This window comes from Pelecanus crispus, chromosome 1, assembly GCF_030463565.1.
Source record: "Pelecanus crispus isolate bPelCri1 chromosome 1, bPelCri1.pri, whole genome shotgun sequence".
NCBI lineage: Eukaryota > Metazoa > Chordata > Aves > Pelecaniformes > Pelecanidae > Pelecanus > Pelecanus crispus.
The window spans coordinates 214,243,162-214,269,763 of record NC_134643.1 but is presented as its reverse complement, the minus strand read 5'-3'; the positions used below and the strand labels follow the sequence as shown (position 1 = coordinate 214,269,763).

Below are 26,602 nucleotides of genomic sequence, written 5' to 3'. Positions count from 1 at the left end.
ACCTGTGTCATGTCTGGGAGGACTGAATGGCTACAGGAGAACATTTCCCACTACGTTTCCCAAAAGTGACTCCTGTCCAATCTGGTCACACATAACAGCACTGAGCTCAGTCAAAAGGTTGTCGATACTCACTAGGAACAAAGTTTTTAAAGATGCATTTGGAACTTTGTGGACACTTAATGGTCAACTCAGATGTGAAGAGTAAGTATTCTGATGGGGCCAAACCTGGAATCCGTTTTGGAAGACTGAAACAGGAAGATCAAAATATGGATACTCCTGTTTTCCAGAGGGAGGGAGATGACACAATACTGAAGGAGAACGCTAAGCCAGGCTTCGAATGCAAGGCAGTTGTTGTTCTGAATCCCCTAACACTGCGCTCGACCACAGTGCTGACTGCCCTGCTCAGCAGCTTCATAAAGCATTTGGGGAATTTGGTAATGGACTGACTAAACTTCTTGAATTTTTTTTTTAAGTCAATTTAAAATGGGAAGGAAGTGAAAGACCAAAGAAAAGCAAGCATATTACTGCTTTTTGATCCTGGGGTGATTGTAGTAATTGTAATCTTTTTTATCTAGCCGCTCTTCACAGTAAAATAATGAAAACTATGTCAAGACATAATAATTTACTAAACATCTAGAGGGAAAAGGAAACCCAAATAATAGGCAGCATAGATTTAAAATGAGTGTTTCCTTTTTTGTTAAAACACACACAACTACCAATGGATAAAATCTTAAAGGAGAAATAATTCAGGATGCCAGAACAGGGCCACTGTGATGTGGTTTGAAAACTGGCTGAAGCTTCATAACCAAAGGCTAATGCTCATGTAAATGTAATGAGTTCTGCCCTGTGAGGCAACGCATGAATCAGTGTTTTAAGGTGGATTTTTTTTTTAGTACTTATTAATGATCTGAAAGAAGAAATAAACAGTTCAGGAATGAAATTGCCAACTGCTACAGAATGGGGGAAACCGCAAGAAATGACGAAAACAGAGGAATATGGCAAATAGAAAGAAACCTGCAGTTAGAAAAGTGTAAGAAGCTGAAATTTAATTTGGGCACAAAAATGGCAACTTGTTGCCTGTGGAAAATAATTACTTGGCTTACATACACTCAGCAAGGTGGAGTCCAAGTGCAGATTCTGAGATGAGAGTACAGAGGAAGAGCAGATGAGTGCCATACACATGCACACCAAGAGCCTCAGAGGTATCCAAGCTCTCAGCTCACACTCCTTTTTACAGGAGGTAGGTACCTCTGTCCTGAGAAATTAGTCCCATGGCACAGCATCACCGACCAGAGGGCATTAGACCACAGGTACGTTAGCCTGACATACCAACAACTGGCTTCCAAGTCATGGCACGGCCGGTGCCGGCTGGAGACAGGCAGAAGGGGACTGAGCACAGACACAGAAAATGGTCTTAATCGGTTGCATCCCCTGATGCTGGGTGCCTGGGAGGGCATCCTCGGCTGACAGCAAGCCAACAGGGCTGCCCTGCCCAGCGCTGGTATGCAGTGGGTTTGCTAGGGCTCAGCACGTGCAGCTCCAGCCCTGAGGGCTTCAGGTGGCCCATAAGGTGATGTTATGCTGGAGAGAAGAGACAGGGTGAGAGGGATGGGACTGTTCATCCCCTGGCAAGCCAAGGATGAAGAGAGGGGATTGTGCCCAGGAGGTAAGACGGCATGATTTATGATGAAAACTGAGGAGCTGTGTGGAGAGTCTGGCAAGAAATAAGTGGGAGAAGAGAACATGGATGATAACAACCTGCAAATGCTTAAAGGGTGTAAAAAACAGTCAGAAAGGCAAAGAATTTAGGCTCACTTTCCACTAAGTGTTCAGCCTCCTTTAGCTATTTACATCTGCCTATGTCTGGTACTCACAAAGAAGTAAGAGCTGGGTCCTTCTGAAAATCCGTTACATAAATATAATAAGAAATTGAGACAGGAATGAAATCAATGCTGAATCTCAGAAAAAGACACCCTGATGCTGTGATGCTGTGGGATGGCATCCTGAGGGACATTTCATCACTTGGGCCTTTTTAAACCAGGCAAGAAAGCATTAGCACTAGTCCTGCAGGGAATCTGTGCTTCTGCAGGGAGAGGGGTCAGCTGTTTGCACCGGCAGGTGTTTTCCTCGTCAGCCTCAAACTTTTAATTACGCAGCGCAGGTTCACTCTTGGGCACGTTACAGGAAAAAAGCATTTTGAGCCCAAACCCATAGTTTCCCAGCCTCCCCGAGCTTTCACCCATTTGCAAACAATTGCGAAGGTGGAAGAATTCAGCGAACAGATGTAGCCTGCCCCCCTAGTCCCATCTGTTCACATCAGAAAACCACCACGCAATCTGGCAGGGAGAGCTCTCTCTGCTCAAGATAGACGCTGGCCTGGGCTGGGAGGGGAGAGGGAAGGGGGGGCCGGTGATTGCGGGTCAGATCGGAGAGACACCACCAGCACTGCGTGGGAAGCTTGCACAGCATCTGCCAGTACCACGTCTGGCTCAAGTTGGAGTGAAATCCTCCGGCGAAGTCTGTCAAAACACATAGAACCTGCGTGAAGCTTGTTGCATCCCCCTGCATGCACATCTTCCCACGAACGCTGCCGCAGCAAGGAAATGTCTCTCGCTCACCAGCCAGCCAGAGGGGGCTTGTGAATTTGGGGACGCAGGCATGAGAGGATGTGCCAAATACACAGTGTTGAAGGGAAGGCTGAAGTAAATGGGTGTTCAAAGGTGCACCCGTGAAAGGCAGGGGAATACAGAGAGTATTTGGATATTTCCTGCACTGCAAATCGTTAACAGCAGTGCTTGGCACCCTTGAATGGGCAAGTATCTAGGCTGTAAAGTAGCCACAGCACTGGCCTAACTAAGCCATCTTCTGGTTCTCCCTACGACAAAACTAGCGTAAAACCAGCATGCAGCCAAGGTGCAGCATTAATGATGAGAAATGTACATAGCCTGCTTCTAAGTAAACAGAGAAACATAACATCAATGAAAAAATAGCAAAGCTGTTCCTCCCTCACTGCTGGCGCAATTCAGCACTTCACATGTGAGATCACAAAATATTAATGGGAAAAGGCAAAGCCATAATGCTCTTCTCCTACTGATAGCTGAGGTACAAACTATTTTTAATCCTTTTTTGTTGTTGTTAATAGATTTTCTTGCCTTGGTGTTTGGGGGTGCTTAATATCCTCTGGGAAAGATAAACATCAGTGATTATTTTAGGCCTGTATGACCTTGCTGAGGAGTAACATGACTCCGCGCAGGGCTGAGAGCAGACTTGGCAGAGCCTAGTTGTAAGGAAGTCTTCTATTGTGCAGACTTGCTTTGCCTGTGAAGCAATATGTTTTTTTGTCTTGCAGAGTGGAGCTCAGAGAAAAGGCTCAGCCTGCACCAAACTCTTGCAGAAAATGACTGACTCATTTTCAGAAAATCGAACAGGATCACAGGAGGAAGTAATAACTGGCCTTCGGAGCCGAACGCTTTAAAACCCTGCTCTTGATTCACCCTCACAATGGCAAAGGAAGAAGATAGCAAACGACGGTGGAAAATAAGGCACATTCTGTTCAGTTTCAATCAGTCTTTGATTTATGACAGATTTCACTAAATCTTTAAAAAACACCCACCCTAACATCTCCAGCAATGTTTTCTTTTAAACTAACAAAGCAGCATTTCAAATTCCTGACCACGTCTTGGTTGGCCAACAGCAGAGCCTCTTTCCTGAACAAAATGATTTGTTGTAGCGGAGAGTGGAGTAAGCCACAACAGCTGTAAATCTGCATTTGCTTCTCTGCACAGCCCTGCTGCACCTGCAGATGAACTTTCAGTTCTGAAGCTGAAACAAACAGTCCTTGCAATAAATGAATTTATTAGCTGTCACTTGTCCAAACTACTGCAGGGCACTTGAGTCACGGATGGAGTTATGAACAAGGGACAGGTTATAACCAAAGCAGCATAATGCAATTATCTTTAATGCTGCTTCCACCTAGTCTATTGCTCCTTTTAAGTCCTCTGCAATTTTGCCAGGGAAGCCCAGGGCACTGTAGTGGTCTGATCCCTTCTCCTTCCCCTCTCCCCTCCCACTCGCATGTAGCTGTACATGCCATGTACACCTGTACCACACGGCGTTGCGGCTGCAGTCCTACACAGCATCCCTTGCCCCTTCCCACCCAGCCCTTAACAAAAAGTCACCCATTTGGGGTAAATGAGTGCGGCTGTGAGCTATCCTAACTGTGCTTAGCTTTCAGCACAGCTCAAAATCCTTTGTGGATCAGTTAAACTTAAGATCGTGCTTTTGGGCTGAGGGCCTGTTTTCAGACAGCATAAAGAAATGCAGTTCTGGTGTAGCTCTCCCTGAATTCAGCAGAGTCTCTGCAATACCCCGAGTGAAGAATGTGGCAAGATCTAAAGAGCTTCAGTTCACATGTGGGTCAACCTCTAAGAAACAGTGCTACCAAATAGCACAAAGAAGTTCCAAGGCACCTTAGAAGCTTCCAGGATATCCCCTTCATGAGCCTATCGTTTGATTTCTTCTCCCCATTAGAAGGATTTAGGTGATCCCAAGGAGGCAGAAAATCGGTCTTACTCAGCTGCAGGAGGTGGCCAGGAGAAGGAAGGTGGACTCCTGCAGCTGTGTTGACGTGTAGCACGAGTTATTCTGCAGACCTTTTACCTGGCTGGGGCAGGGGTAAAGCAATACCACAGGAATTCACAGCCCTTGCAGAAGTCTGTAGTAGCCATTTGGAGCAGCAAGGCTGTGTGGGGAGGAGGCTGGGGAATATGGATATCTCATCCTTCATCCCCACAGCCTGTCCACACTATTGCCAGAACCCTTGGTTAGGCCCTGTAATTTGTCTCTGCCTAACCATGACCCTTCCTTCTCGCTTGGCTAGCCTGAAATGCTGCTACCTGGCAAAAGGTAAGACTTCAGTGAGAAGACATCACTAAGATAAAGGGAGAAGACTTGGTGTATATAGGGGAAGCTTTGTACACCACTGGCTAATAAAAAAAGGCGTCAGGACAAGGATGCAGTTAGGTTTGAAGTGAGTTTACAGCTTCACCCCAGCTTCCTCTCTACCGGCTGCCCTAAAGCTCAGGCAAACCCAATGTAAACAGAGCAAATCCCCTGGGGCCAGAGGAAGGAGTGCGCAGAGGTTTCCTTCCCTTTTCTGCCCACCTCACCCCAGTTCTGCCAGTTCTCCTTCCCTGATGCTTGCAGAAGAACATAAGCACCACTGACACCTGTATCTGGGGGCCGAGAAACGGTATAAGCTAACACAGCTAGACCTGCTGTTGGACATTTCCTTAGCCGGGCCTGGCTCAATAGCTATTAAGACCGTTTTTCCCTTGGGGAAGGAAAATAAAACAGGACCTCCAGAAGCCGACTTCCCAAATTTCTCTGACACCACAGCATGCATGACCCCAGAAAATTGCTGCTGCAGTTTATACCAGCCAGTTCCTCTCTAGCTAGTGGAGGAAAAGCTGAGAAATGTTAAGGTCCTTAGAGAAGGCAACATCAGTAGTTCCTCGGATGGAGCGGCATACAAAAGAACATGCGTTTTCAAGATGTGGTTCAGTTTAAGGATGACTCCCTGAAAGATAAACAACTTTGTGGATACTTTCACTATGCACTTGGTAGAAGCTTTTCCTTTGGAAGACGGTGGTAGAACTGAGTCCAAGTGTCAGTAAGAAGCCCAGCCTTCATGCTCATCAACTATTAAAAACAATCCCCTCATTTCATAAGACCTCGCTGCTTTTAGATTCATCTACATCTGTTGTCCCCTTGTTTTTGTTTTTGAAAAGACTTGGAACAAATGACCTCCTGGAGTAAACCGGTGCATCTCAGCTGATGTCAGTTGTGCTGCACCAGTTTGCACCAGTGGCAAATCTGGCCCCAGCCACAAGAGAATCAGGAAGCTGAGGTTACAGAAAGGGTTATTTGCACTACAGGAATGAATGACAGCGCAGTTTCAGTTTCCTGTGTGAATACGTTTCTCGCGTCCCTCACTTTTGGTCTTTCTCACACACTGCATCCCAAGCACAGCATGCTGTGAGGAAAGATTTAAAGATGTTGCAGATCTCATTAATCTGGAGCGTCCCTGAACACGTAGCTACTACAACTCTGTGGGGAGGACATGAATTTCTGTAGTGAACCAGCAATGTCTCAAAACAACTAACAGCGAAGAGGAAAAAAAAAAAAGGCAGGATAAAAGTAACTCTTTTGAGCCGATGATTAGCTGTAAAGCAAAAACTCTTCAACTCCCTGGGTAAGTCCTCTGCGGGTCACAGCTCTATCAAGCTGTCACAGCTCCATCAAGCCCAGTTATTTACACTAGTTGATTTGTCCTGCTGTATTTGGAACACAAAGTTAGTCCACTTCTTGTTGCAGCAGTGGTAAACTTCTTGAGACATCACAGCCACCAAGTAACCAGAAAATCAGCTCCCAAGATAAATCCTGTTAAATGCAATGAGATAGAGCAAGGAGGCAATGGGTTCACTGACAAACCATGGCTGGATCCTATGGTGATATCTAATCTTTAGACCTTATCTAGGTCACAGTGAAATCAATAGGAGTTTCTGTCACCTCCCATGTTGGCAAGATCTGTCCCCAGCGTCTCAGCTAGAGCTCCCAGCTCAACCACAGAATACTGCAAGCCAGCCTAGCATCAGAGGCTGTGATGGTACCCAGGCAGTCTTTACCTTTGGAAGTAAACAGGTGACGCTGTTGGCTGCAGTTCATAGGAGTCTCACATTGTCAAAGGTTTTGCAGGATTCACCTCCTGAGTATGACCACAGGAGGACTGCAAACACCGGCAGTTTGTCACTGAGTGCCGCAGAGCCAAGATTTCCCTGTGTCCCCTGACCAAGTCCTATAGAAAGTAACTTTGCTTTCTCCTGTTCTTACAGAAATCAGAGCTTTGCTAGATGACAATTTCTGATGAACATTTATAACGCCTTTCCCTGAGAAGTGTATGTTAAAATAGCATTCCTAGATGCATCTATTATAACACTGAGCAGTCAGGTAGGAAATTCTGATTTAAAAAAATCAGAAAATTACCCCCACAACAGTTCTTTCCTATAGAAAATCAAATTTTTAAACATCCAGAAGCCCTGAAAGCAAGAAGAGTGCAAACCAAAACCCTGCCATTTCCCACCTGCTCAAATACATTTCAGGAAGAGGCATGTGCATCTATCTCAATTAAATACAACATGAGAACATGGCATGGCAGCCAGGGTTGTAGAGAAAAGTCGCGCTTCCAACAAATAAAACTATGCAGCTGTGTTTTAATACATCAGAATAACCCTGACAACCTATACCTAGTTTCCGTACACTCAGAGGGGGTGTGGTGAGAAGGCAGCGGCTAACCAGGGATTCCGGCAGGGTCTAGTCTCCTGGATGAGCCCTGTGGTCCCAGTTATTCCTTCTCTAATGTGGGAGTAATGGGACTGGCTGCTTTAGTAAATTACTTTGAGCTCTGCCCATAGAAAGTGATTTGGAGAAAGCATGCATCACTATTAATTCCACCTCCAGGGAATAATGGCACTACTCGAGAGTACAGGAAGCTCAACATGCAGACAGTTTTTTGTTGGACCTGGGCCTTTATTCATTTTTTTCCCTGTTTACTCTATGTATTTACTTTTTGCACTTCATTCAGGATAAATAATGAAAACTGTATAGTCTGCTTCCACTTTTGTTTCTGGAATAGATCAAAGACTTTAATGGACTCGGACTCAGCAGAACTCTAAATGCTCCTTTCTGTACAGATACAGCCAATTAAATGGCCCTGTTGGCTTCTAGGAGGATTACTTGAGATCTCATTATTTGCACTACTCTGAATTCAGTCCTTAGAAGAGAGTGGACACATTCTGCCAAAAAAGAAAAAAAAAAAATTGTTGAAAATAGCAAAGGGGTTTTTTTGCATCTCCTGTATTTAATGCAATCAGCCTTAGCAAAGTGCACTGCACTCCTCCTTGTTAAAGCAGTCCTGTCCTTTTTTTTCCTCCCTGCCTTGGAATTGCCACAGAGGGATAAAGTTCTGCATGGCTCGCTCACTCACACAGTTGTAATAAGTCAGAGCAGGTTGGCTCCCTGCCCAACAAAACACAAACTCCCCTGAAGTCTCCGGCTTTTCCATGGCAACACCACAGTCATCCACACAGCAAACAATCGCTCCAACCCCTTCTACGTCCCGCTCTTAGCGCAGGGAAGGATAGCACTGCACCCAGCCCATGGACCTGCGCTAATTATCGGGCATGAAAGGAGATAGTGACGGAGATCACGTTACCCTCTGCATGGAGCTTAGGGTGAGATCAAAGGAAAGAAAAGGCACTGAAACACTCAACACTTCTCAGTGTAATTTTCCTCAAACGAAAAGATTGTTGCTGCGTGTACAAGACATGAAACGCCAGAAAGCCTAGGAGTATTGAGACTGAACGGGGGTGCAAACAGCATGACAAATCAAGAGTCCAACGCTGAGTAGAGTCCCTTAGCCCAAGAGAACCATGTGTCACTCCCAGGTGTCTAACGGCCTGATCCTTGCCATGGTTCTCGATGCGTGCTTCTGCCGGGCCGGTGCCTGGCTTTCAAGGAATAACAGCAGACCGATGGTTCTGCAAATAGCATTGTTCCCCAGCTCTGTGCTGTGCATAGCACTGCTCATGATCCGCATCGGGGCGGGGAGCAGTTACAGCGCTGGGTCCTGATCTGCCACTGCTTTGCATTGGTGTCCTTCACACCTGTCCAAATAAGGGCCAACACCAGGACTGAACGCCACCGTCCTCATCTGGTAGTGTTTTACTCTCACTTTGCATAGGTATATAAGACCTCACAAGCTGCAAGGCAACAGAAAATGAGGCCCAGAAGGCCCCAAAATATCTTATTTACACTAAGAGCTAGTGGTTTTCAAGCTGTGGTCTGCAGACCCATGAGAGTCTAAGGACTACTTCTGAAGGATCTGTGAAAGCTAAGCAAGAAAAGCAAATCAGTTGCCACGAGACTTAAATTAGTTGTAAATGAACCTTCATATGCATTGGAGAACTTTTAGAGGATCTGCAATTTGTAAAAGATTGACAGGTACGTCCACAGGCTTTATATTCCCCTGTAGACATGGCAAGAACCTGCTCTGTGCAAGCAAAGCTACCCTGTTTTCGGATAATTTGAGGGTATATGCGACAGCGTGGATAAGAGTATGGGCAGTTCTCTGCCATTAAACCTCACCAGTGTAAACTCAAGAGTGGATATAGTTTTCCTGGCATAAGCAATATTATAATTTCTTTGGACTATGATTTTGCTTGTTTAGTTTTAAGGCCCTCGTTAAAGTAAAAAAGCTTTGTAGGCTGGAAATGCCATAGGCCAACTAGCTCCTTGTGGACAAAGTAGAATTTTGAAGGTAAATTGGCCCCAAAACAGCCATTTCCAATTCAAATCCTGGTGCAAAAAAAATGTCCTTCAGGCTTTACAAAATTATTTAGCTATTTTTATAACATCTGAAAAAATGATTTCTCTGGAAAAAGTTCAAAATAGAAATAATACACCAAGTATTCAGGCTTAAATGGAGGCTTAGGTAGCACTGTGCTTTCATCATGCCTAGCCTCGGAGTAAGTCTGCCCAAAGGTATGAACCTCTGCTCTGGACCAGTGACCCAAGGGTGTCAGTCTCCCTGGCAAAAATCCTGCCACTGTTAGTCTTTCTTCACTGACACACGTGTGACTGAGGCACTGCGGGCCACGGTCCCTTGTACAGTTTGCCTCGGTCCAGTACAACCTGTGGGAGAATTTATCCATCCTTTGGGGTGAATGGTGCAAACAAGAACCGTGGGAAGGATTCTGGTGCACTAACAGCATTTCAGTTACACGGGTTTCAGTCCAAGTTAGTGCAGAACTGCTCTAAACCATGCCCTCAGCCAGATTAACTTGTTGAAACCTACATTAGAGACATTTTGGTGTGGAGAGTAAATAGCTTAAGCAAGAGGGTGAGCTTTCTACATGACATACATACATACGGCTCAGGTAGGATTTGCAGCAACTAACACAAAGCTGGATACCCTGACATTGAGTTTAACTCTCACTGACATCAACAATACTTTGCATGATGCCCACAGTCTGATGAGGTCCTACTGATGATATGTTCGATGCCATTTTAAGATTGCTTCACCCTGGCTGCTGGGTTACATCTGCATATATTCATGCCATTTTAACATTGCTTCACCCCAGCTGCTGGGTTACGTCTGCACAGTACAGGTGCCAAAATATAATCCGCTACTCAGTCTGTGTTATGCATTCGTTTCTGTGGCTCATCCACAGAGGAAATGAGTCTCTCAGCTACTACCCTAAAAAAGCTGGTTCTTCAGCCCACACTATGATAGCTCATACATTTAATTCTAGAGGTCCCTGACCTCTAGAATTTGGTGGTGGTGAAAACAGTGGTTAGCATGCAAGTCTCTGTGTGTTAACATGAACAAGGACACAAAAAAAGAGGTTACCCTATGATTATGTATTGATGACCTGAACAAAGCCAGTCAATCCAAGCTGAGTTCTGCTATGAAAATTATTTTTAATTTGATTTTTTCTTAGCTTAAGAACATAACATTTCACTTTAGGATTGAGCCCGGTCCTTTTTTCGTCAGTGGCAACATGACCACTGTCTTCTCTGTGAACAGGGTCACTAGCACAACCCCAGTGGCTCGTACCAAGGCACAGCTCCCTAACCTGGCTAAGAGGCAGGGAGCTTTGCGCGTTGGTTCAGGTAGGGCCACTCTTTATTTTTGATGCTGTGTCCTAGGAGTACAGTCCCATGTTTGAAAGAGCCTGAGGGCCTCTGAGTGCTGACCTGCCCTGCTTGGTTTGGGAATCACTTGTTGTGCAAAGTGTGCATCTTTCTTAGCATTTACTCAAGTTTCTGCTGGAGCGTAACTAGACAGTCCTTTGCCTCAGTAACTGCTATGTAAGAGGAATTGCTGGAAGAGTTTCTGTGATGCAAGAGCAGACAAATAAATGAAAGGGGGAGGCAGTGAGGAGGAGGGTTGATTAACTGGACCATCGTAACCATAGGCTACTGAGGAGTGCCACAAGTAAAACTAACTGGAAATAAACACTGACAGTAGCTGTAGCTCATTCCCATCAGGCAAACCAAATGAAATCCAAGGGTGCAGAAATTGCAGGACCTGTTCAGAAAAATGTTCCCAAGTGAATGATCAGAAGTATTACTGACATCTATGGCCTTGCATTTTAATTTTGCTGGAGAACCCCTCTAACACACAGGAAACCTTTGAACAACCCATTTCTGGGCTACAGGGTCTCACAGTCTCCCATGCCAAACAGGCTGTGCAACCAAGTCCTTGCCACCGCAAAGTCAGTGGGATGGGGGAAGGACCTTCTTGGGTCTGCTGTTTGCCATTGCTCAGTGCCCTGCTTGTACAGCTTTTTTAACCTTTGCTCAACAGTATGTCTCATTTCTGCCTCTCTGCCTCATGCTCTTACCAAGGCCCCAATCTCCTTCCTGTCATTCCTTGATAACGAGGTAATAAATGCAGTAAAGATACTGATATGTTAGATTAGATAAGAGAGGGTTACGAGAGACTCTGACCTGCACAGTTGTTCATGCAGGACTTAAATGTGTCTTGCTATAGGCAGCTTTGTTTTGCTTCCAAGTCCATTGCTCCTGTAATCATGTAATCATTGGAGATGATACTTACAGAGTATTTCAGAAGCAGCTAAGTCCTGACAGGTAGCTACTTGCTCCTGTGAGAGGCAATGGCTCTGGACTCCCCTACAAAGCACTCGCAGTAAGTTGGTGCCCACAGGAGCTTCAAAATGAGCATACGGAGAGGACTGAGTCAGGAAAAGGTGATGGCCAAAGAGTGATTAAGTGTTGAGGGAGAAAGCCTGGTATGAGGAGACAAAGTGTACCAAAAGAAGGAAGGGCACAAGTTTTAGACATGTAAATGTTTTGTAATAGGGCTCATAAAACATGAGACCTGGCCACTTGGTGCCTGTTGCGCTGCTGCTGTGGAGCTGGTCAAAATGGATTAGTGGGGATTTTTCCTTGAAAACTGAAAAAAAAAGAACTTGGCAGGAGACAAGTTCTTCTTCTCCTCCTTGAAAGGATGATTATCCTGCTCTGTACCAATTTGCTTTCCTATTCGCAGGGTAATTTTCAAGCTTCCTTTGCTTACATGTCATAGGATTGTACAGAGGGAGGCACTCAGCCACTGACAGCAAAATTTCACTCTCCTCCTTTGCCCTTCAGCTCTGCTTCTTCCCTTGGCTCCTAGCATTGGCCTCTAACACCACACTAAGATCAATGGTTACCACATGTGCTGGGAAGTCCAGGCATCCCAGCACCCAGCAAGGACCAAGCACCTGTGAGAAACAGCGAGCCCGAGAGGTGGAGTTTCAGCATTAACACTGCATTTCCTGGCTGGGACCTGCCTGTGTGTGGTCCCTAGAGTCCTTTACAGGTAAATCCCTTTTTAATAAATTATTGCCTTCAATTTTGTAAATACATTTTCAGTAATATATTTGAAGAACAAAAAGCCAAAACAGAGGGAAAGCAGAAAGAGTGACAGATCAGAAGGCGGCAATGATAAAATAATAACTCAGCCTTCTCTGAAGGAGCAACACTTACATCATTGGCAAGAAAAGAGACTGGACAGTCTCTTACTAGCACAATTCAGGATTTTTCCTAGACCACACATACTAGCAAGGAAGGAAATGGGCCTTTTACATTTGTTCTCTAGTATTTCTAACTTTTAAAGAAACAACAAGGCCTGTCTTTATACAAGGCATTTAAAAATAGTGGTTTTGCTGTACAGCAAATGAAAATGGCATGTTAGTACTACAAGCATCATTTCAGAAAGTAAATAGGTAACTACTTCTTAGGTAAATACAAAGAATACTTTGACCTCTAGCACTGATGGATGACTCATTGACTGATGTCACATGTTGGGTCCTTTTTGTGAGCAGTGTCGCCAGTCTATATTCTTGACTCAAGCAAAATCTCCTAGGGATAAATTTTCCAAAGCACTCCAGAGATTTTAGGCTGAGATCCAAAAATCCAATTAGGTGTCCAGTTCCCATTGGTTTCAGTTCAGTACAGGGAAGATTAGATGCCATAACTCAAAAAGATTTGGACTCCTAGCTGTTCCCAGATTGATCATTGGGATGCAGGAGATGAATCCAAGGGTCCAAGGGTCCAAATCACCATCGAGCACAGTCACAGAAATACTGCTAACTTTGTAAGAACATTTCCTTTCTAAGACTTAATTGGTCTTCATGTAATTGTAATTGCTTTAAATAATTTGCACATGAGCACGCAACACAGTCGCATTACAGAACATTGCAGTGGCATGTAGGCAGCAGCAATACCAAAATGTATTTAGAGTTCAGAGACACTCAGAGCATGAGTCAAAATGTAAGAGATGACCAGCAGAGCCTCCACATTTTCTGCCTTGCCCACACCACCCTGCCCTATTTAAGAGCCATTAAAAATACAAGGTAGTGAATGTACTACTATTCTTAAAACTTTGGTATACTCTTAAGTATTTTCTGAATCAGGCCAATAAGGATGCCTTCTCCAATATGGGGTCCCACTTCAAGGAAGCAGCACTCAAACTGAGAAGAATTTAATCATGTGTTTGACTTCATACATATTCTTTAAGTATTTTTCTGAACTGGAGCCTGAGCATTCAGAACTGCATGTCCAGTTTGTGAGCACCCATGGCCTGCGGTGAGAGGCCAGAGAACCTACAAGTCAACTCACAGAAGTCTTTGCTCTGAAGTTTTTTGTGACAATGACGCAGAACCTTTGAGCTCGTCCTTTATAAAACTAACGAGAGGAGGAGAGAATACACTTGCGGTCATTAGATTTCCAGCTGAAGCAAAGAGAGAAAGACAGCTAGAGAAGCAGTACGGGGGAAGATGAGGAGAACATGTGGAAACCACGTGTTCAGCATCTCTCTGTTAGTCTGGCCCTCTGGCCCTTCCAAGCTAGAAAAACAACATTACGCAGCAGTGTAAGGAGCATGAAAGGAGAGAAGGGAGGGCCATAGCCCAGGTGAGAGAGGGGTGAATGTGGAGGAGGAGGAATGGCTAATAGCTTTGGGAAGTGGAGGCGGGGACGGCAGACAAGGACTTTACCAGGGGAAGGGGATGAGTGTGACTTTTGTGACCAAAAGAGGCGGTGCAAGGCTGTGGTGAAGAGTCCTTCTGACCTGTGTCAAAGAGCCTGTGCTTTGATGACAGCCTGGGAGACCCAAGCACAGACAGTACGTCCTGAGAGAGCGCTCCAAGAACCACATAATGGCCTATTTCAGTAAACAGCCCTTTCGACACACTGGTCATCCAAATGCAAGTTACCCTCCATGGGCTTGACAGCATGAACACACATCCAGCACACTAGCAAGGGGGTTATTGACCTGAATAGCCATCCTGGCTGTGTCAGAGCCCCTCAGATGTATTGTGTGTGGTACAAATGTATGTCAAAGGCCTTACATATAGTTGGTATATTTAGAAAGTTTTAGAAGTACATACTGTTTACTCAGGGGACTGAATTAACTTCCGCAGAGCTATTCTGGTCCACCTGTAAACACAGGGACTAAAGGGCCTTATGAAAAGTAGTTACTGTGTATTGGCAAGTGGCACTTTTTAAAACCTGAATATCTCGTGTTATGAATGCTGGGGTTTGGTTTTGTTTTTTAAGTACCAAAAATGACGGGATTGTGTTATACAACTACTGGATACCATTCCTTCCCCCCCGCCCCCCCACCCCCCACCCCAGTTCAAAGCTGTTTTTTTCCCCCACCCCCCTAGCGCTAAAAAAGCATGTGTTAAACTTGCAGTATAAACTACTGCTGGGAATTACCCCAGTCCTGATGCCTTTGCTTAGATGAATAGCGAGGTCTGTATGGCGATTGACCAAGGTGACAAGAGGGGAGAGGACTGTGGTGCTCCCAGCCTTGCTCACCCAGGAGCCTCACAGACTTCAGCCTGGCATGTCTACAGCTTCCATAGCTGCCAGCTGTGACACTGATGGCATCCTAAGAGCTCCAACAGGGAGGACGGTCACGTGTAGCCTGAGGATGGCCTTCGCGCTGCACCTGGGGCTGTGCTCTCAGGTTCAGAATCAGCACAGAGAGCAGATTGTGCCTTCAGGTTGCCTCAGGGCACCCCTCGAAGGACAGTCTAGACTTACCCAAAGGGGTGGCTCAGAATAACTTAGCCTGGAACCAGCCATTCTCTCTGTTCTGTAAACTCATGAGTTCGACGGAAAGCAAGAGGATTTTGTGGTAAAAGGAAAAAAAAGCGGGGAGGCAGGGGGACGGGCCCGGAGTGTGTTTGCAGCTGCTGGCCATCAAATTTCGATTCAATCAACATGACTGAGTTCCAGCTCCTGAGAAAGAGAGCTTTTGACGACATATTGACATAGCCTGAACTACAGTGGTCCAAGTGGCAGTGCTATAATTATAAGGATTATATTTAATACTGCACTTGGAAATGAAGGTCTGAAACACTGTGACTCTCTCTCTCCCTAAAAGCTGGCCAAAATATGTCCTAGGAACCATTACGGTAATACACAAAGTTGGTAGGAAAAAAGCAATGTCGGAACTCAGATCATTATGAAAGGGCTGGCAGCTCAGGTCTGCTGGGAGTTGAGCAGTGAGGAGGTAAAATGAGTGTGAAAGGAAGGGCAATCGGATTTGCAGGTAAAATGGAAAGTAGTTTTTAAAAGCACAGAATTAACTGGTTTAAGGAAATAAGTCAACTGATAATTAATACGCTACTTACTTTTGAATTGGGTTTCTTTTTGTAGCATGTCGTGGACTTCAGCCAGGCAGAGGCCTGTTTGTTGAACAAAGACCAAACCCTGCAAATACTTCTAGACTTGCTTAATTCTACACATCTTGATTTCGGTGTGATTACCCATGTGTGCACAATTAAGCACATGCATAACTGTTTCCGGGAACTGGGCCATAGAGGTAAGCAGCCTCATGCTGAAGACCAAGTGTATCTAGCTTGGAAGGATGTTGAACCAGAACCTTTTAGAGAAGCAGAGAGAATGCATTTCTTTGGAAAACAAAATAATTGACTATAAACTAGCATAATGACCAGAAATAAAGAGCTTGTCCTGCATTAGGCTGATGTTGCACATTGCCACATCCATAGTATTTCCCATAGGTGGTTTCAGGAGGGGCCAATCAGATCAGAATTGAGACTCAAAAGCTCAGCTGTTGAGATACCATAGCAGTGAGGAAAAAGGAAAAAAGAGGAAAAAAGGGGCAGGGGGGGGAAGAGGAAAAAGGAAAAAAGGGGAAAGGAAAAAAAGGGGAAGGGGAAAGAAGAGAGGAGAGGAGAGGGGAGGGGAAGGGGAAGGGGAAGGGGAAGGGGAAGGGGAAGGGGAAGGGGAAGGGGAAGGGGAAGGAAAGTGGAGTGTCTGGAGATGGTTTCTAAAGCAACAGAACCCTAAATAAATGGTCTGATTTTCCAAAGTGAAAAACATAAACTGAACAGCCCATGCAGCATTTTTGCCAACTGTCACTGGGGTGGCATTTCTGAAATCTGGTGGAATGACTCATCCCAAAACAACAACTGTTGCCAACAAGGTCTTTCCTCCAGGTCTAGTTATTTGAATGAGAGTGCTGTAAAAACAAAATAAACAGAAAAATCAGAGGCAACTCCTTGTCTTGGGGTTCAACTCTGAAGCTTCCCGTGAAGCCATCCACTCTCCAAGATGCCTCCCCAACCCACTGAACAGGAATCCAGGTGATCCTCTGGGCCAGGGAAGGGATCGGCCCTGCTGGAGTGAACCCCATGTTCATTAAAACAAATTCCTCCTTCTGTACCTAGTCACCACCTCTCACACCATGCATATGCGCAGGATGCATCCTCCTGAGCCATTCCGCCCTCCACGTTAGGGATTTCACACGGTGGCAAACACTACCAGGAGAAGCATGACCCTGCCGACAGGTAGCACAGTTCTCAAATGGTTTGAGACAGCCACCCTTAAATTCAGTGGGAGCCGACCTGGCCCAAAGAGTACACTGTCATGCCGTAAGTAAACACAGCCCTGTCAGCACCAATAAGCATCCTTCTTTGGCTAGTACAAAATACAACAATTTCAAAGACGCTTTCTGAAGCAGTGTTGTTTTGCTGAATAATTTATGTCCCTGAGTCCTCTGAAAATGAGCAGCATACACTTCAGCCCTGCAATAGCTATTCAGTGGAGACAGTGCACATTGTGTTCAGTAAGCTCACTGCTTAAACACTGTTGCCATGACTATAAGAAAGTGATTATACTATTGTTTACAAGAGACTCTCGAAAAGTCATTACCACGGTAGCCAGAGTTTTGCCTCAAGTCAAAATTTTTGGGAAGAAAAAAAAATCTCATAGGTATAATTAACTTTGTGATCAAGATAATTCCATTGAAAGACTTTGAAAACTGAATACATCGTACGGTGAGGAATGAAAATAAGTAAGAATCACAAGTGTCTCAGGACTGTTGACTCTCTGGTTTTCTGACTGTTTCATTGGTAAATTCCATGGAGAAGAAAAGCCCTGCTAACTAAATAACTGTTGTAACTTGTTTTCAAGGAAGAAATAATTTATAGGGCAAGCACCAATGTAGGAGTTCAACTGTGATGAGTAACTCTGTAAAAACAAACCACTTTGTACACAATGTAAGGGAAAAAAGACTTAAAAAATCTGACTTAGAAGAAACATTTGGGATTATGAAATATGGCTTTTCAGTGTCCTGGAATGAAATCAATACTTAGAAGCACTTAGTTCTGAATCCTCTAGTGCATATGTCCAGTACATGACCTCTTTATCTCAATACTGTGCTGATGATCAATAGTTTCCAAAACTAAGAAGTAACTCTGAAGCTGTCGGAAAGTCGTCCTCACATTTCCTATGGACAGTAACGGGCTGCAGAACACAAAGCAAAGAGATGATTAATAGAGTGCTGGATTAGGAGTCAGGAAATCTGGGCTCTGTTCCCAGCTCTGCCACTGACCTGCTGTTTGACCTTGGGCAAGACACTTGACCTTTCTGTGCTTCTGTTCCTCCTTCCATTCTTTGTCTATCTTGTCTCTTGAGGCCCTAAGGTATGCAGGGAAGGGCACGGTTCTCACTGGGTGTTTGTACAACACCTACTCTAGGGAGGTGCCTGCAGAGCTCTGTAATAAAGCCAGGGTGCCAGAGGGATGACTCTTGCACAATAGTATGTTTTGTTTCAAAACAGAATAGCCATGATGAACCTTCTTGGGGTTTCATCTGCTAGTCCGGGATCTTACCGGGTCTTTCAGCCAGCTTCAGGCTCAGGCAGCAGGTAAATGGGTTTGCAAGATCTGCTTCCTCACTGTGTCAGAAGCACTTTCATGCCGATTTCTAATTGGTGCTAATTTCTCTGCAACTTGATTCAGCTGGGTTTGCAAGCGCATCAGAATTATAACTGACACAGATAAAAATAGCTGCAGGAGCCATTTCTGAACAAAAGGAATTTCTCCAGGGAAATGCCAACACCTGTATGTGAAGCCACGGGCGTGAGGTATTTTCAAATTAAAAACAAAATAGATTATAATTTTTCAGTAAGTGTGTTGGAATTTTGGTTAAGTTATTCAATTAAGACATATTTCTGAGTCTTTCTCCCACCGCGAGCCATAAACATGAACCTTCCTCCATTACTACCAGATGGGAGGCAACACGTGCAGGACAAGGTGGCACCCACCTGCTAGTGCTGGGGTGCAGCTGCAGCCTCGACGGAGAGCAGATGACTTGCATATATGCTCTCAGTTCCAGTCCCACTTTGCTCCCAGTTTGCTGGAGCATCAAGTACATGAAGTGCTTGGACACAGCTGACTTAACTGGGAGACTAATTTGAGTACAAACTGATGCAGAATGAAGAGCAAGTAAAGCAAGAAAATATGAAGCATACATTTATGATTATGAATGAAAAGTTGAGAAATGCTTTTCTCTCCTGAAAAGAAAGGGCACTGCCACATCTTGCACTTTTATTGTGAATCGTGGCAATGCAGTGCCATAAAAACCCATCTCTGGGAGTCATGTGATTAGGTAAAAGACTCATTTCAGTTTGTATTTCCAGTACTCATACCTGTGGGTCAAAGGCTGAAAAGGTGATTTGAGTACACCTCAAAGGGTCAAAACACAGAAGTCAAATAAGAAGAATCCATCAACTCATATACATTGCCTGCAGCTTTGCCAAAGCAAATGTTCAAATATCCTGTCTTAGGCTCCATCAATAATGAATTTGGCTTCTAAGCCATAAAACTCACCATCAGATCTCAATGCACTTTACAAAGGTGATAAATAGTATTTTTTACAGAGGAAACTGAGGTTTATGGAAGTGAAACAGAACAGGAGTAACCTGTTGAATAGATCCTAGATTCAGAGCAGAAATGAGCAGAAACACTGAGTTTTTAGTTTACAGTACGCTCACCTAAGAACTGTTGCTTGAGAGTTGCAGTTATTTTGTGTTAGGTATTGGTGTTGGCACTTCAGTACAATTATGGATTGATTACCTGCATCTAATGATACTTTGGAAGAACTTGACAAGGTATGACAAATTCACAAGTCAGCTCTCAAATGGCTATAGGAAGCTTTTCATGGGAAATCTGGGGTATAAATAGTTTATGCTTTCATCTAAAAAAAAAAACCCACAGAAAAAATCCATCTCAATACTGTTAAGTTGAAAAAGTGATCCAAATCTCACTTGTCACCAACTCCTTCTCTTCTGCAGCCAAGACCACTGCCTCCTTCACTGCTCAGAGCTGTTCCAAACTGTAGCAGCGTGATACGGGTAAGGTCCATTTTCAGTTTTACAGCCACTGATTCAGATTTGTGGAAAACACAGCCCTGTCATGAATCCCATCAGCTTCATCCTACTGCTGCTGGGAGTACTATCACTGGGAAGTCATACAGCAGAACACTGACATGTGGACACCAGAGAGAGGCCAAAGAGCAAAGATCTTTAATCACCTTCCTGAACTCCATAGAAGTGATGGTGTCAGGTCATTATCATGTAGAGTTTGGCCCTCAGCGGAGACCAGGGCCCCATGTGCTAGGCAGTGAGATGGTGCCACCTGAAGAGCTCAAGCATAGAAGTGAAATAGTGGCACAACAGGAGACATGTGCAAGGTCACAGAGATGCTTGCTGGCAGAGCTGGCACCTCTTTGTCTGTGCTTTGTTAGCTGGAGCAGCTTGCCAGCTTCCAGCTCCTCTTACATCACATAGGAGGTGCAATATAAATGGAGCAGTGGAGATACTACCCTTCCTGAAGCTGTCAAAGGGACCAGGATGGAGCCCTTCTTTTCCAGTAATGAGACATGGGTGAAGTTTCAGTTTCATAAGCCAACAGACTTGATAAGAAAGGCAGACTACAACTGGTCTCTGAAGATGGTATCTTGGTAGAAAGTACTGTTGACAGCAGTTAGGAAGAGAGGCATGTTATGGCCTTTCTTAACCTGCTAACTGACTAACCTAGTTGCTGGGGCTTTTTTGGTCACTGCAAGTTAACTGAACCCCACATACACCTTCTGCAGGCAGTGGTCTTTGTGAGGGGAGAAGTAATAATAGTGAGATAAGTCAAAGTTTCAGCAAAGCAGCTTCTCTGACTCAGATGCATCTTTCTAAGGTTCAGATTTCCCCACAAAGCGGCTAACATTTTTGCTGGAGTCACACTTCTCAGCGCAGAAGAAACAGCAGCTGTGTATCACTCTCCTTTGTTGTGGTGCTATACACAAAGGACTCAATTTGGGTACCGCAGGGGGATGCGAGAGCTCTATCAGAGGACATGCCATAATAGTCAGGGAAGTTAAGAAGCCCATGTGTTGGCCTTGGAGCACGTGTCAAGTCCAGGCAGACAAACTGTTCCTCTGCTTGCTACCTACAGAAACTTTGGTGGTGGAAACAGTCTGTTAAACAGTTTCAGATCAGAGGAGACTTTCATTAAATGTATTCAAAGCTTAAAAAGCTTCAAAGGAGGCAAGTGATTTGACTGGAGAGCTAGGACTGAAAAGGCTCCTACACTAGCATACATTTAACAAATTCACTTGCTGAACTTTTCATTAAATATAGCTTTTACGCAGCTTCCAGGGGGTCTTCTTGATTTTGGTTCAGAAAACATTCTCACAGATGAGGGGAACAAAGACTTTAAATGGCACCCATGTCCATCCTAACCAAATGGCTCCCAGCAGGCCAGAGGGCCCATGACAGCAGATCAAAGTTTTCTACCCACAAAGGCAATGTGACTTACTCATTTTACCTGACTCAGCTACATAAATTGTCTTTATCAGAACCCAGCTTCGCTCTCACAGAAGCACAAGGAGCAGACAGCAGTCCTTCACCTCACAAACAGAACATTTCATTGCTTTGGCACTAAACTTTGTTCGTCAAAGGATCCCACCCCAGCTTTGCAGAATGGTTCATGCTTTAATCCACCTGTGCTCACCGCACTGTAACGTCACTTAACCCCATAGCTGGTCACCTTATACTCCTTGCTTCAGAGCACTTCCAAAAGTTACGTACGTCCAGAACCAGAAAATGCAGCTATTTCTGCAGGGTACCCTGGCAGCCAACTAGCAAACAAAGCAAGGAGCTTGGGAGATGGGGGAAGTGTAAACTTGGGCCAAAGATACCAGAGCACAATCCTTCCTTTTAAAATACTTGAGGATCTTTAATGCTAGCACAGGGGAGGCCAAACCTCAGCAAGCACAGTGTGGATCATACAAAAAATTTATTAGGAAACAAAGTCAGGGCTTCCATGATCATTGAAAGGATCTCTGCATAAAATAACTGCCTAAATTGAGGTTTACAAGCCAAACTTGGCTCTTGGCACCAGTCAGATAACCCTGTCTTCCACTGAGGTCCTCAGGGAATTGGGACAAACCCATTGACTCTTCTGGATTTGTACTGACGTTGATGAGAATTTAGGGGAGTAGGAGGAATTAACCCATTCTCCTCTTCCTTGGCTACATTGTTTTTACAGGACTGTTTTCCCTTTTCTTTTTCACCTGCTTGCAGACTACATCTGGGAAGCAGGCCACTTTCACAGTCACTCTTCTGAGTACAGAAAGTCTTAATATATTTAATTAATATTTTTAATTAATCCTTATAAAGATAAATTCAGTGCAACTTTGAGATGAGTGAAAGTGGACCACGTCACCTGTGACTGATGACAAATGTCGCTTAACATACTCAGAGAAGATGTTGTCACCCGTGTGATGGCTGCAGTGAAAGAACCTGACCAAAATAATACAATAATGCCCGTGAAACAGAGTTCCTGGCTTGCACAGAGCAAAATGAACAGGGCTTAGCCTATGTCAGAAGAACGAAAGAATGAATTGGCCACCGGAGATTTGAAACTGCAGTGCAAGAACTTTGGTATTACCCGTTCAATGCTTAAGCCACTGGAGGAATGCCCTCCAGAGCTCACTGTTTATATATAACATAAATAATATAAACAGCTAAGTGCTGGAGGGCATATATATACATACAGATGTATGTATAAAAGAAAGAATATTTTATCTGTTCCACTCTGCACCCTGAAAAGTAATACCACCATATAAATAAACAAATGTCAGCTCTTGGGAAATGCAGGGAGGCAGAAAGTACAAAAGCTTTCCTAGCCGTGTCCCAAAGAATAAATTTCTCCTTCACATGCACCCACATCCATCGGTCCAGCTAAAAAATCTGGTCTCCACTCTCCAATCAGAAAATGCTGCTGCCAAAGACACTTTCTCAAAAAACAAAGTAACACTGCCAAATTAAGCCTGAACCAAACCCCACTAAAAACTCTTTCTTCTGCCAGTTTTAAACTGTCCACTGGGAAAAGGTAATTATCAAATAATAGTATCAACTATGTAAGATAATCACTTCAAGCTCTTTGATATGTTCAAGTGAATGTCATTTCAAATGTTATCGAGAGTCAAATATTTACTCTTGAGTCCAACTGTGTAAACGACCCATCCAATGCCACTAACCATGGCAGGCACACTTGTAACAAGAGCAGCGGGACCTGCAAAGCAAAGGAAACAACCTAGCTATTTTCAGGAGTCTTGGTTTTGCAGACAGAGCGCGTCCTGATAGCCAGAACTCCCCAAAGAGAGTTATGACTGCCTTTGCGCTTATCTGTGTGGAGTTGTTTTTTAACTTGGTGGACCTACAGCAAGGCAGGTGGAGCTTTACAATCCCCCCGTGGAGCCAGAGATGTGTCCAATCTCACATGCTCAGTGTGAAACTTGCACAAAGGCTCCTGTCTTGTGTTTCCCTGTGACAGAGCTGTACCTGCCCCAACTGAAGCTCAGAGCTGTGCCTTGTTCCAGGACGCTGCGCACCTCAGATCTGCTGTCTACTGTGAGCAAAAAGTCTGGAATTAGAGGAATAGTGCGTATAAGGCTCCCACTGGATTTCCTCTTGGGAAACACCCTATAGTGGATGAATTCTGCTTAGAGATGGTTCTTTTCCCCATCCATTTATAATGCACTGGAGAACAGGTTTAGTCTGCCTTGTCCTTCCTCTTCAAGTACCCTTGCAATAACTGGTAGAGCAAATTCCTCCTCCAGCTATGGCTGGAGCGAGAGCAAGGCGCCATTATTTCCTGGCCCATCCCCGTCCTCTGAATTTTCAAGAACGGGAGCGCAATGCTGTGCTCCCTGGTGTATGCCCCTCAGCCGCTTGAATTCATCCCACTCAGACACTGTGTGGTTTGCTTTTCCTTTTTAATATTTGCAACGATGTTCTAAGGAGCTCTTGGTAAGGGGAACATGTGCCTCCATGACACAGAGATAGGACTTTGAATGGATGCCTTTCTCTGCTCCTTAATTAGGCAGTCCTACCAGATCAGCAAATGAGGAATGTCTGTGTCAAGCACAGAGTGGGAGGATCAGCGATGTGCAGTGATACCAGTACAACAATACTGCTTCATGAGCCAGCACTTCTTCAGTGTCAAAACATGGTTCAGGGCCCCAAACGTCATGCTCAGTGAAGTCATGTACCTTGTCAGCAGGATTACCGAACGCTAGCATGCAAAAATGAGGGGGATGTTGTCAGACCTTTCCTTTGTCAAAGACACACATGTGCAGTTTTCTGGGAGGTAATGCAACATGCAATGTGGAGCAAGGGCCGTGCATGGCAGTCTCCAGCAAAGAGCGGGTTAACAATCATTAGCGGTATTTCAGGAACAAGGACAGCCTCTCTGCATAAATGAAAGATGAAAATCTTTCAATATTTTCTTTGGAGTTGTTACATTTAGCACTTTCAAACAGCTGCCTCCAGCTATTTCATAATAATAGTAACAACTAGTAACAAAACCTGAAAAAAAAAAAAAAAGCCCCACACAGGCCTGTTCCCTGATTTCAGAAAGTGGATTTTTCCAGGACGTACATTATTAGGCAAAAGCCTTTTTTTTTCCCCCCCCATAAGACAAGTGCAAAGCATTTCATTAATACACTCTGGAAAAATAAGATAATGGCTTTCTTGATTGTGACGAGGAACATGGAGAGATTTAATCTGAACACTGAGTCAGGTCGAAGCGCCTAAACTCCCCTCGGACACAATGTTATCACATTAATGCTTACATCATCACCCTCACGAACGATGCTGAGTAACACAGCCCCAAACGCCGATCCACGCACCGCAGCGAACTCCTGGGTAAGAAGGGAGAAACAACCACAAAGGTCCCGTTTTAGCATACGTCAGGCACTAAGAAAGATCAGTTTGATGTCTGGAGCGGAGGGAGAGATCTATTTTCAGCCAGTCGAACAGCAGCCACGGGCCTATCAGGACACAGTCGCTCCTCTTAATATTTCGCATGTGTGCTGAGAATTAAGAGTTGGAAGGCAGCACAGCGCAGCTTACGCCTTTCAAAAGCATGGTACACGGACTGCTCGTAATAAAGTAACAGGAGACAGAGCTTCGCCTCCTTGACACGTTCAGAGCAATTTCCAGTTGAAAAACGTCAACGTATCATTTACGAAGCGCCTGGAAAACTCTCGTAACTCTGCTCCGCGAAACACGCCCGGTGATAATAGCGAACGGACCCTTTCTGGTGGGGCTGGCGCTCGGCGCACGGGGCGCGAGAGGCCGTCGCTCTGCCGGAGGCCGCTGTGCGCTCCCGCTCAGCGCTGCTCAGCAGCCGCCGAGGGACGCGGCCCAGCCGCACGCACGGGCTCTCGTTTCTCGCCACCGCCCGTCTGCCTCGTGCGCAAGTACAGGCCGCGTTCGAGGGACATGGCGGCAAACTGCTGCCTCGAGTGAAAACAGCTGCCTCAAGCCCCCGATGAACGGGATAAAACGAGGCAGCAGGGCAATTTGGAACACGAGCGATACTTTGGCGCTGCTTTTCACCCCTCCTCGGGGATGCGCTGACGGCGTTTGCCGCCCACGCCCCTCCTCGGGGATGCCTGCTGCCACCGCCTTGGCGGGGCGATGGCGGAGGCTGGCGACGCATTTGTAGGCCCACAACCTGGTTTAAAGCAACCCCAAGCAGGCCCAAAATCCCTTCGAGGGCGGACACGTCCCTCAGGTCTCCCGCTGCAGGCCTGGCGCGCCTGCCCACCGCCGCTCGCACCCTCGACGCCACCGCGGGGTACGAGGCGCAGCGCGGGTGGAGCCGGGCGGCCACGGACACCCCCCCAAAGGCAGCCCTCGGGCGGGAACGGGCCTCGGCCTGGGCGCTGGCCCCACCTTCGCGCCTCGCCTGCGGGACGGCGGCCGGGGAGGGGGTGCCGGGAGCGGGGCTGGGGCTGCTCCGCCGGGCCGCGCGCCGCGGCCCCTCCCCGCCGGCAGGGGGCGCTGTGACTCACCGCCAGGAGGGCCGAGGCGCGCTGCTCCCCCGCCGGCTGCTCCCCGTTGATGCCGCCGTTGCTGAGGAGGTGCTGGTGGTAGTCCGGGGGCGCGGCGGCGGCGGCGGCGGGGGGGGGTGGCCGAGCCGCCGGCGGCCGCCGCCGCCGCCTTGGGGTGCTTGCCGGCCTTGCGGGCGCCCTGCCCCTGCTGCACGAGGTGGAGGAGCTGCAAGGTGCTCTCCCGCTCGCGGTCGGAGCTCTCGGCGCGGCCCCGCTCGTAGCGCCCCTCGCAGCTGAGGTGGTGCTGGCGGCAGACGGCGATGCGGGCCCGCAGCCGCTCCACGATGGCGCTGTGCACGCGGGGCGCCGCCGGGCCCCCCCCCAGCAGCCCGGCCCCCAGCCCCGCGGCCTGGGGGGGAGCCGTGTCGCCCATCGCTGGCTGCCGGTCCTGGCCCTCCGGATGGGTCGGTCCTCACTGCCGCATGGAGGGCGGGGGGGGGGGGGGGGGGAGGCGGGGGCAGCGGCGGGAGCCCGAGCCCGGGGGCTGGCGGCGGGGCGGAGGGCGGTCAGCCCCGCGCCCCCAGCCCACCCCCACCCGGCCCCCGGGCGGTGACGGCCCCGCGGGGGGCTGACAGATCGCGGGTGGGACGGGACGGGGCCGGGGGGCGTCCGGCGGCCGCTAGTGCCGTGCCAGCATCGGCCGGGCCGGAGGGGCGGGGGTCGGGGCCGGGCGGCCCCCGCCGAGGGGCTCCGCGGGGCGGAAAGGGCGCCCGGGGCGGGGGGGGGGGGGGTGGCTCCGCCGGGGGAGGAGGGCGGCAAA

The 26,602-nt window shown here is 46.6% G+C and overlaps 1 protein-coding gene across 1 annotated transcript in view; it reads right to left on the bottom strand.

Moving 5' to 3' along the window:
* The window catches only part of MAML2 (mastermind like transcriptional coactivator 2), a 211,751-nt gene extending 185,536 nt beyond the window's left edge, over positions 1-26,215 (bottom strand). The window contains 2 exon segments of the mRNA XM_075727657.1: positions 25,804-25,915; positions 25,917-26,215. Coding sequence (XP_075583772.1) covers positions 25,804-25,915; positions 25,917-26,215 — 411 coding nt within the window.
* Positions 26,216-26,602: the final 387 nt, after the last annotated feature.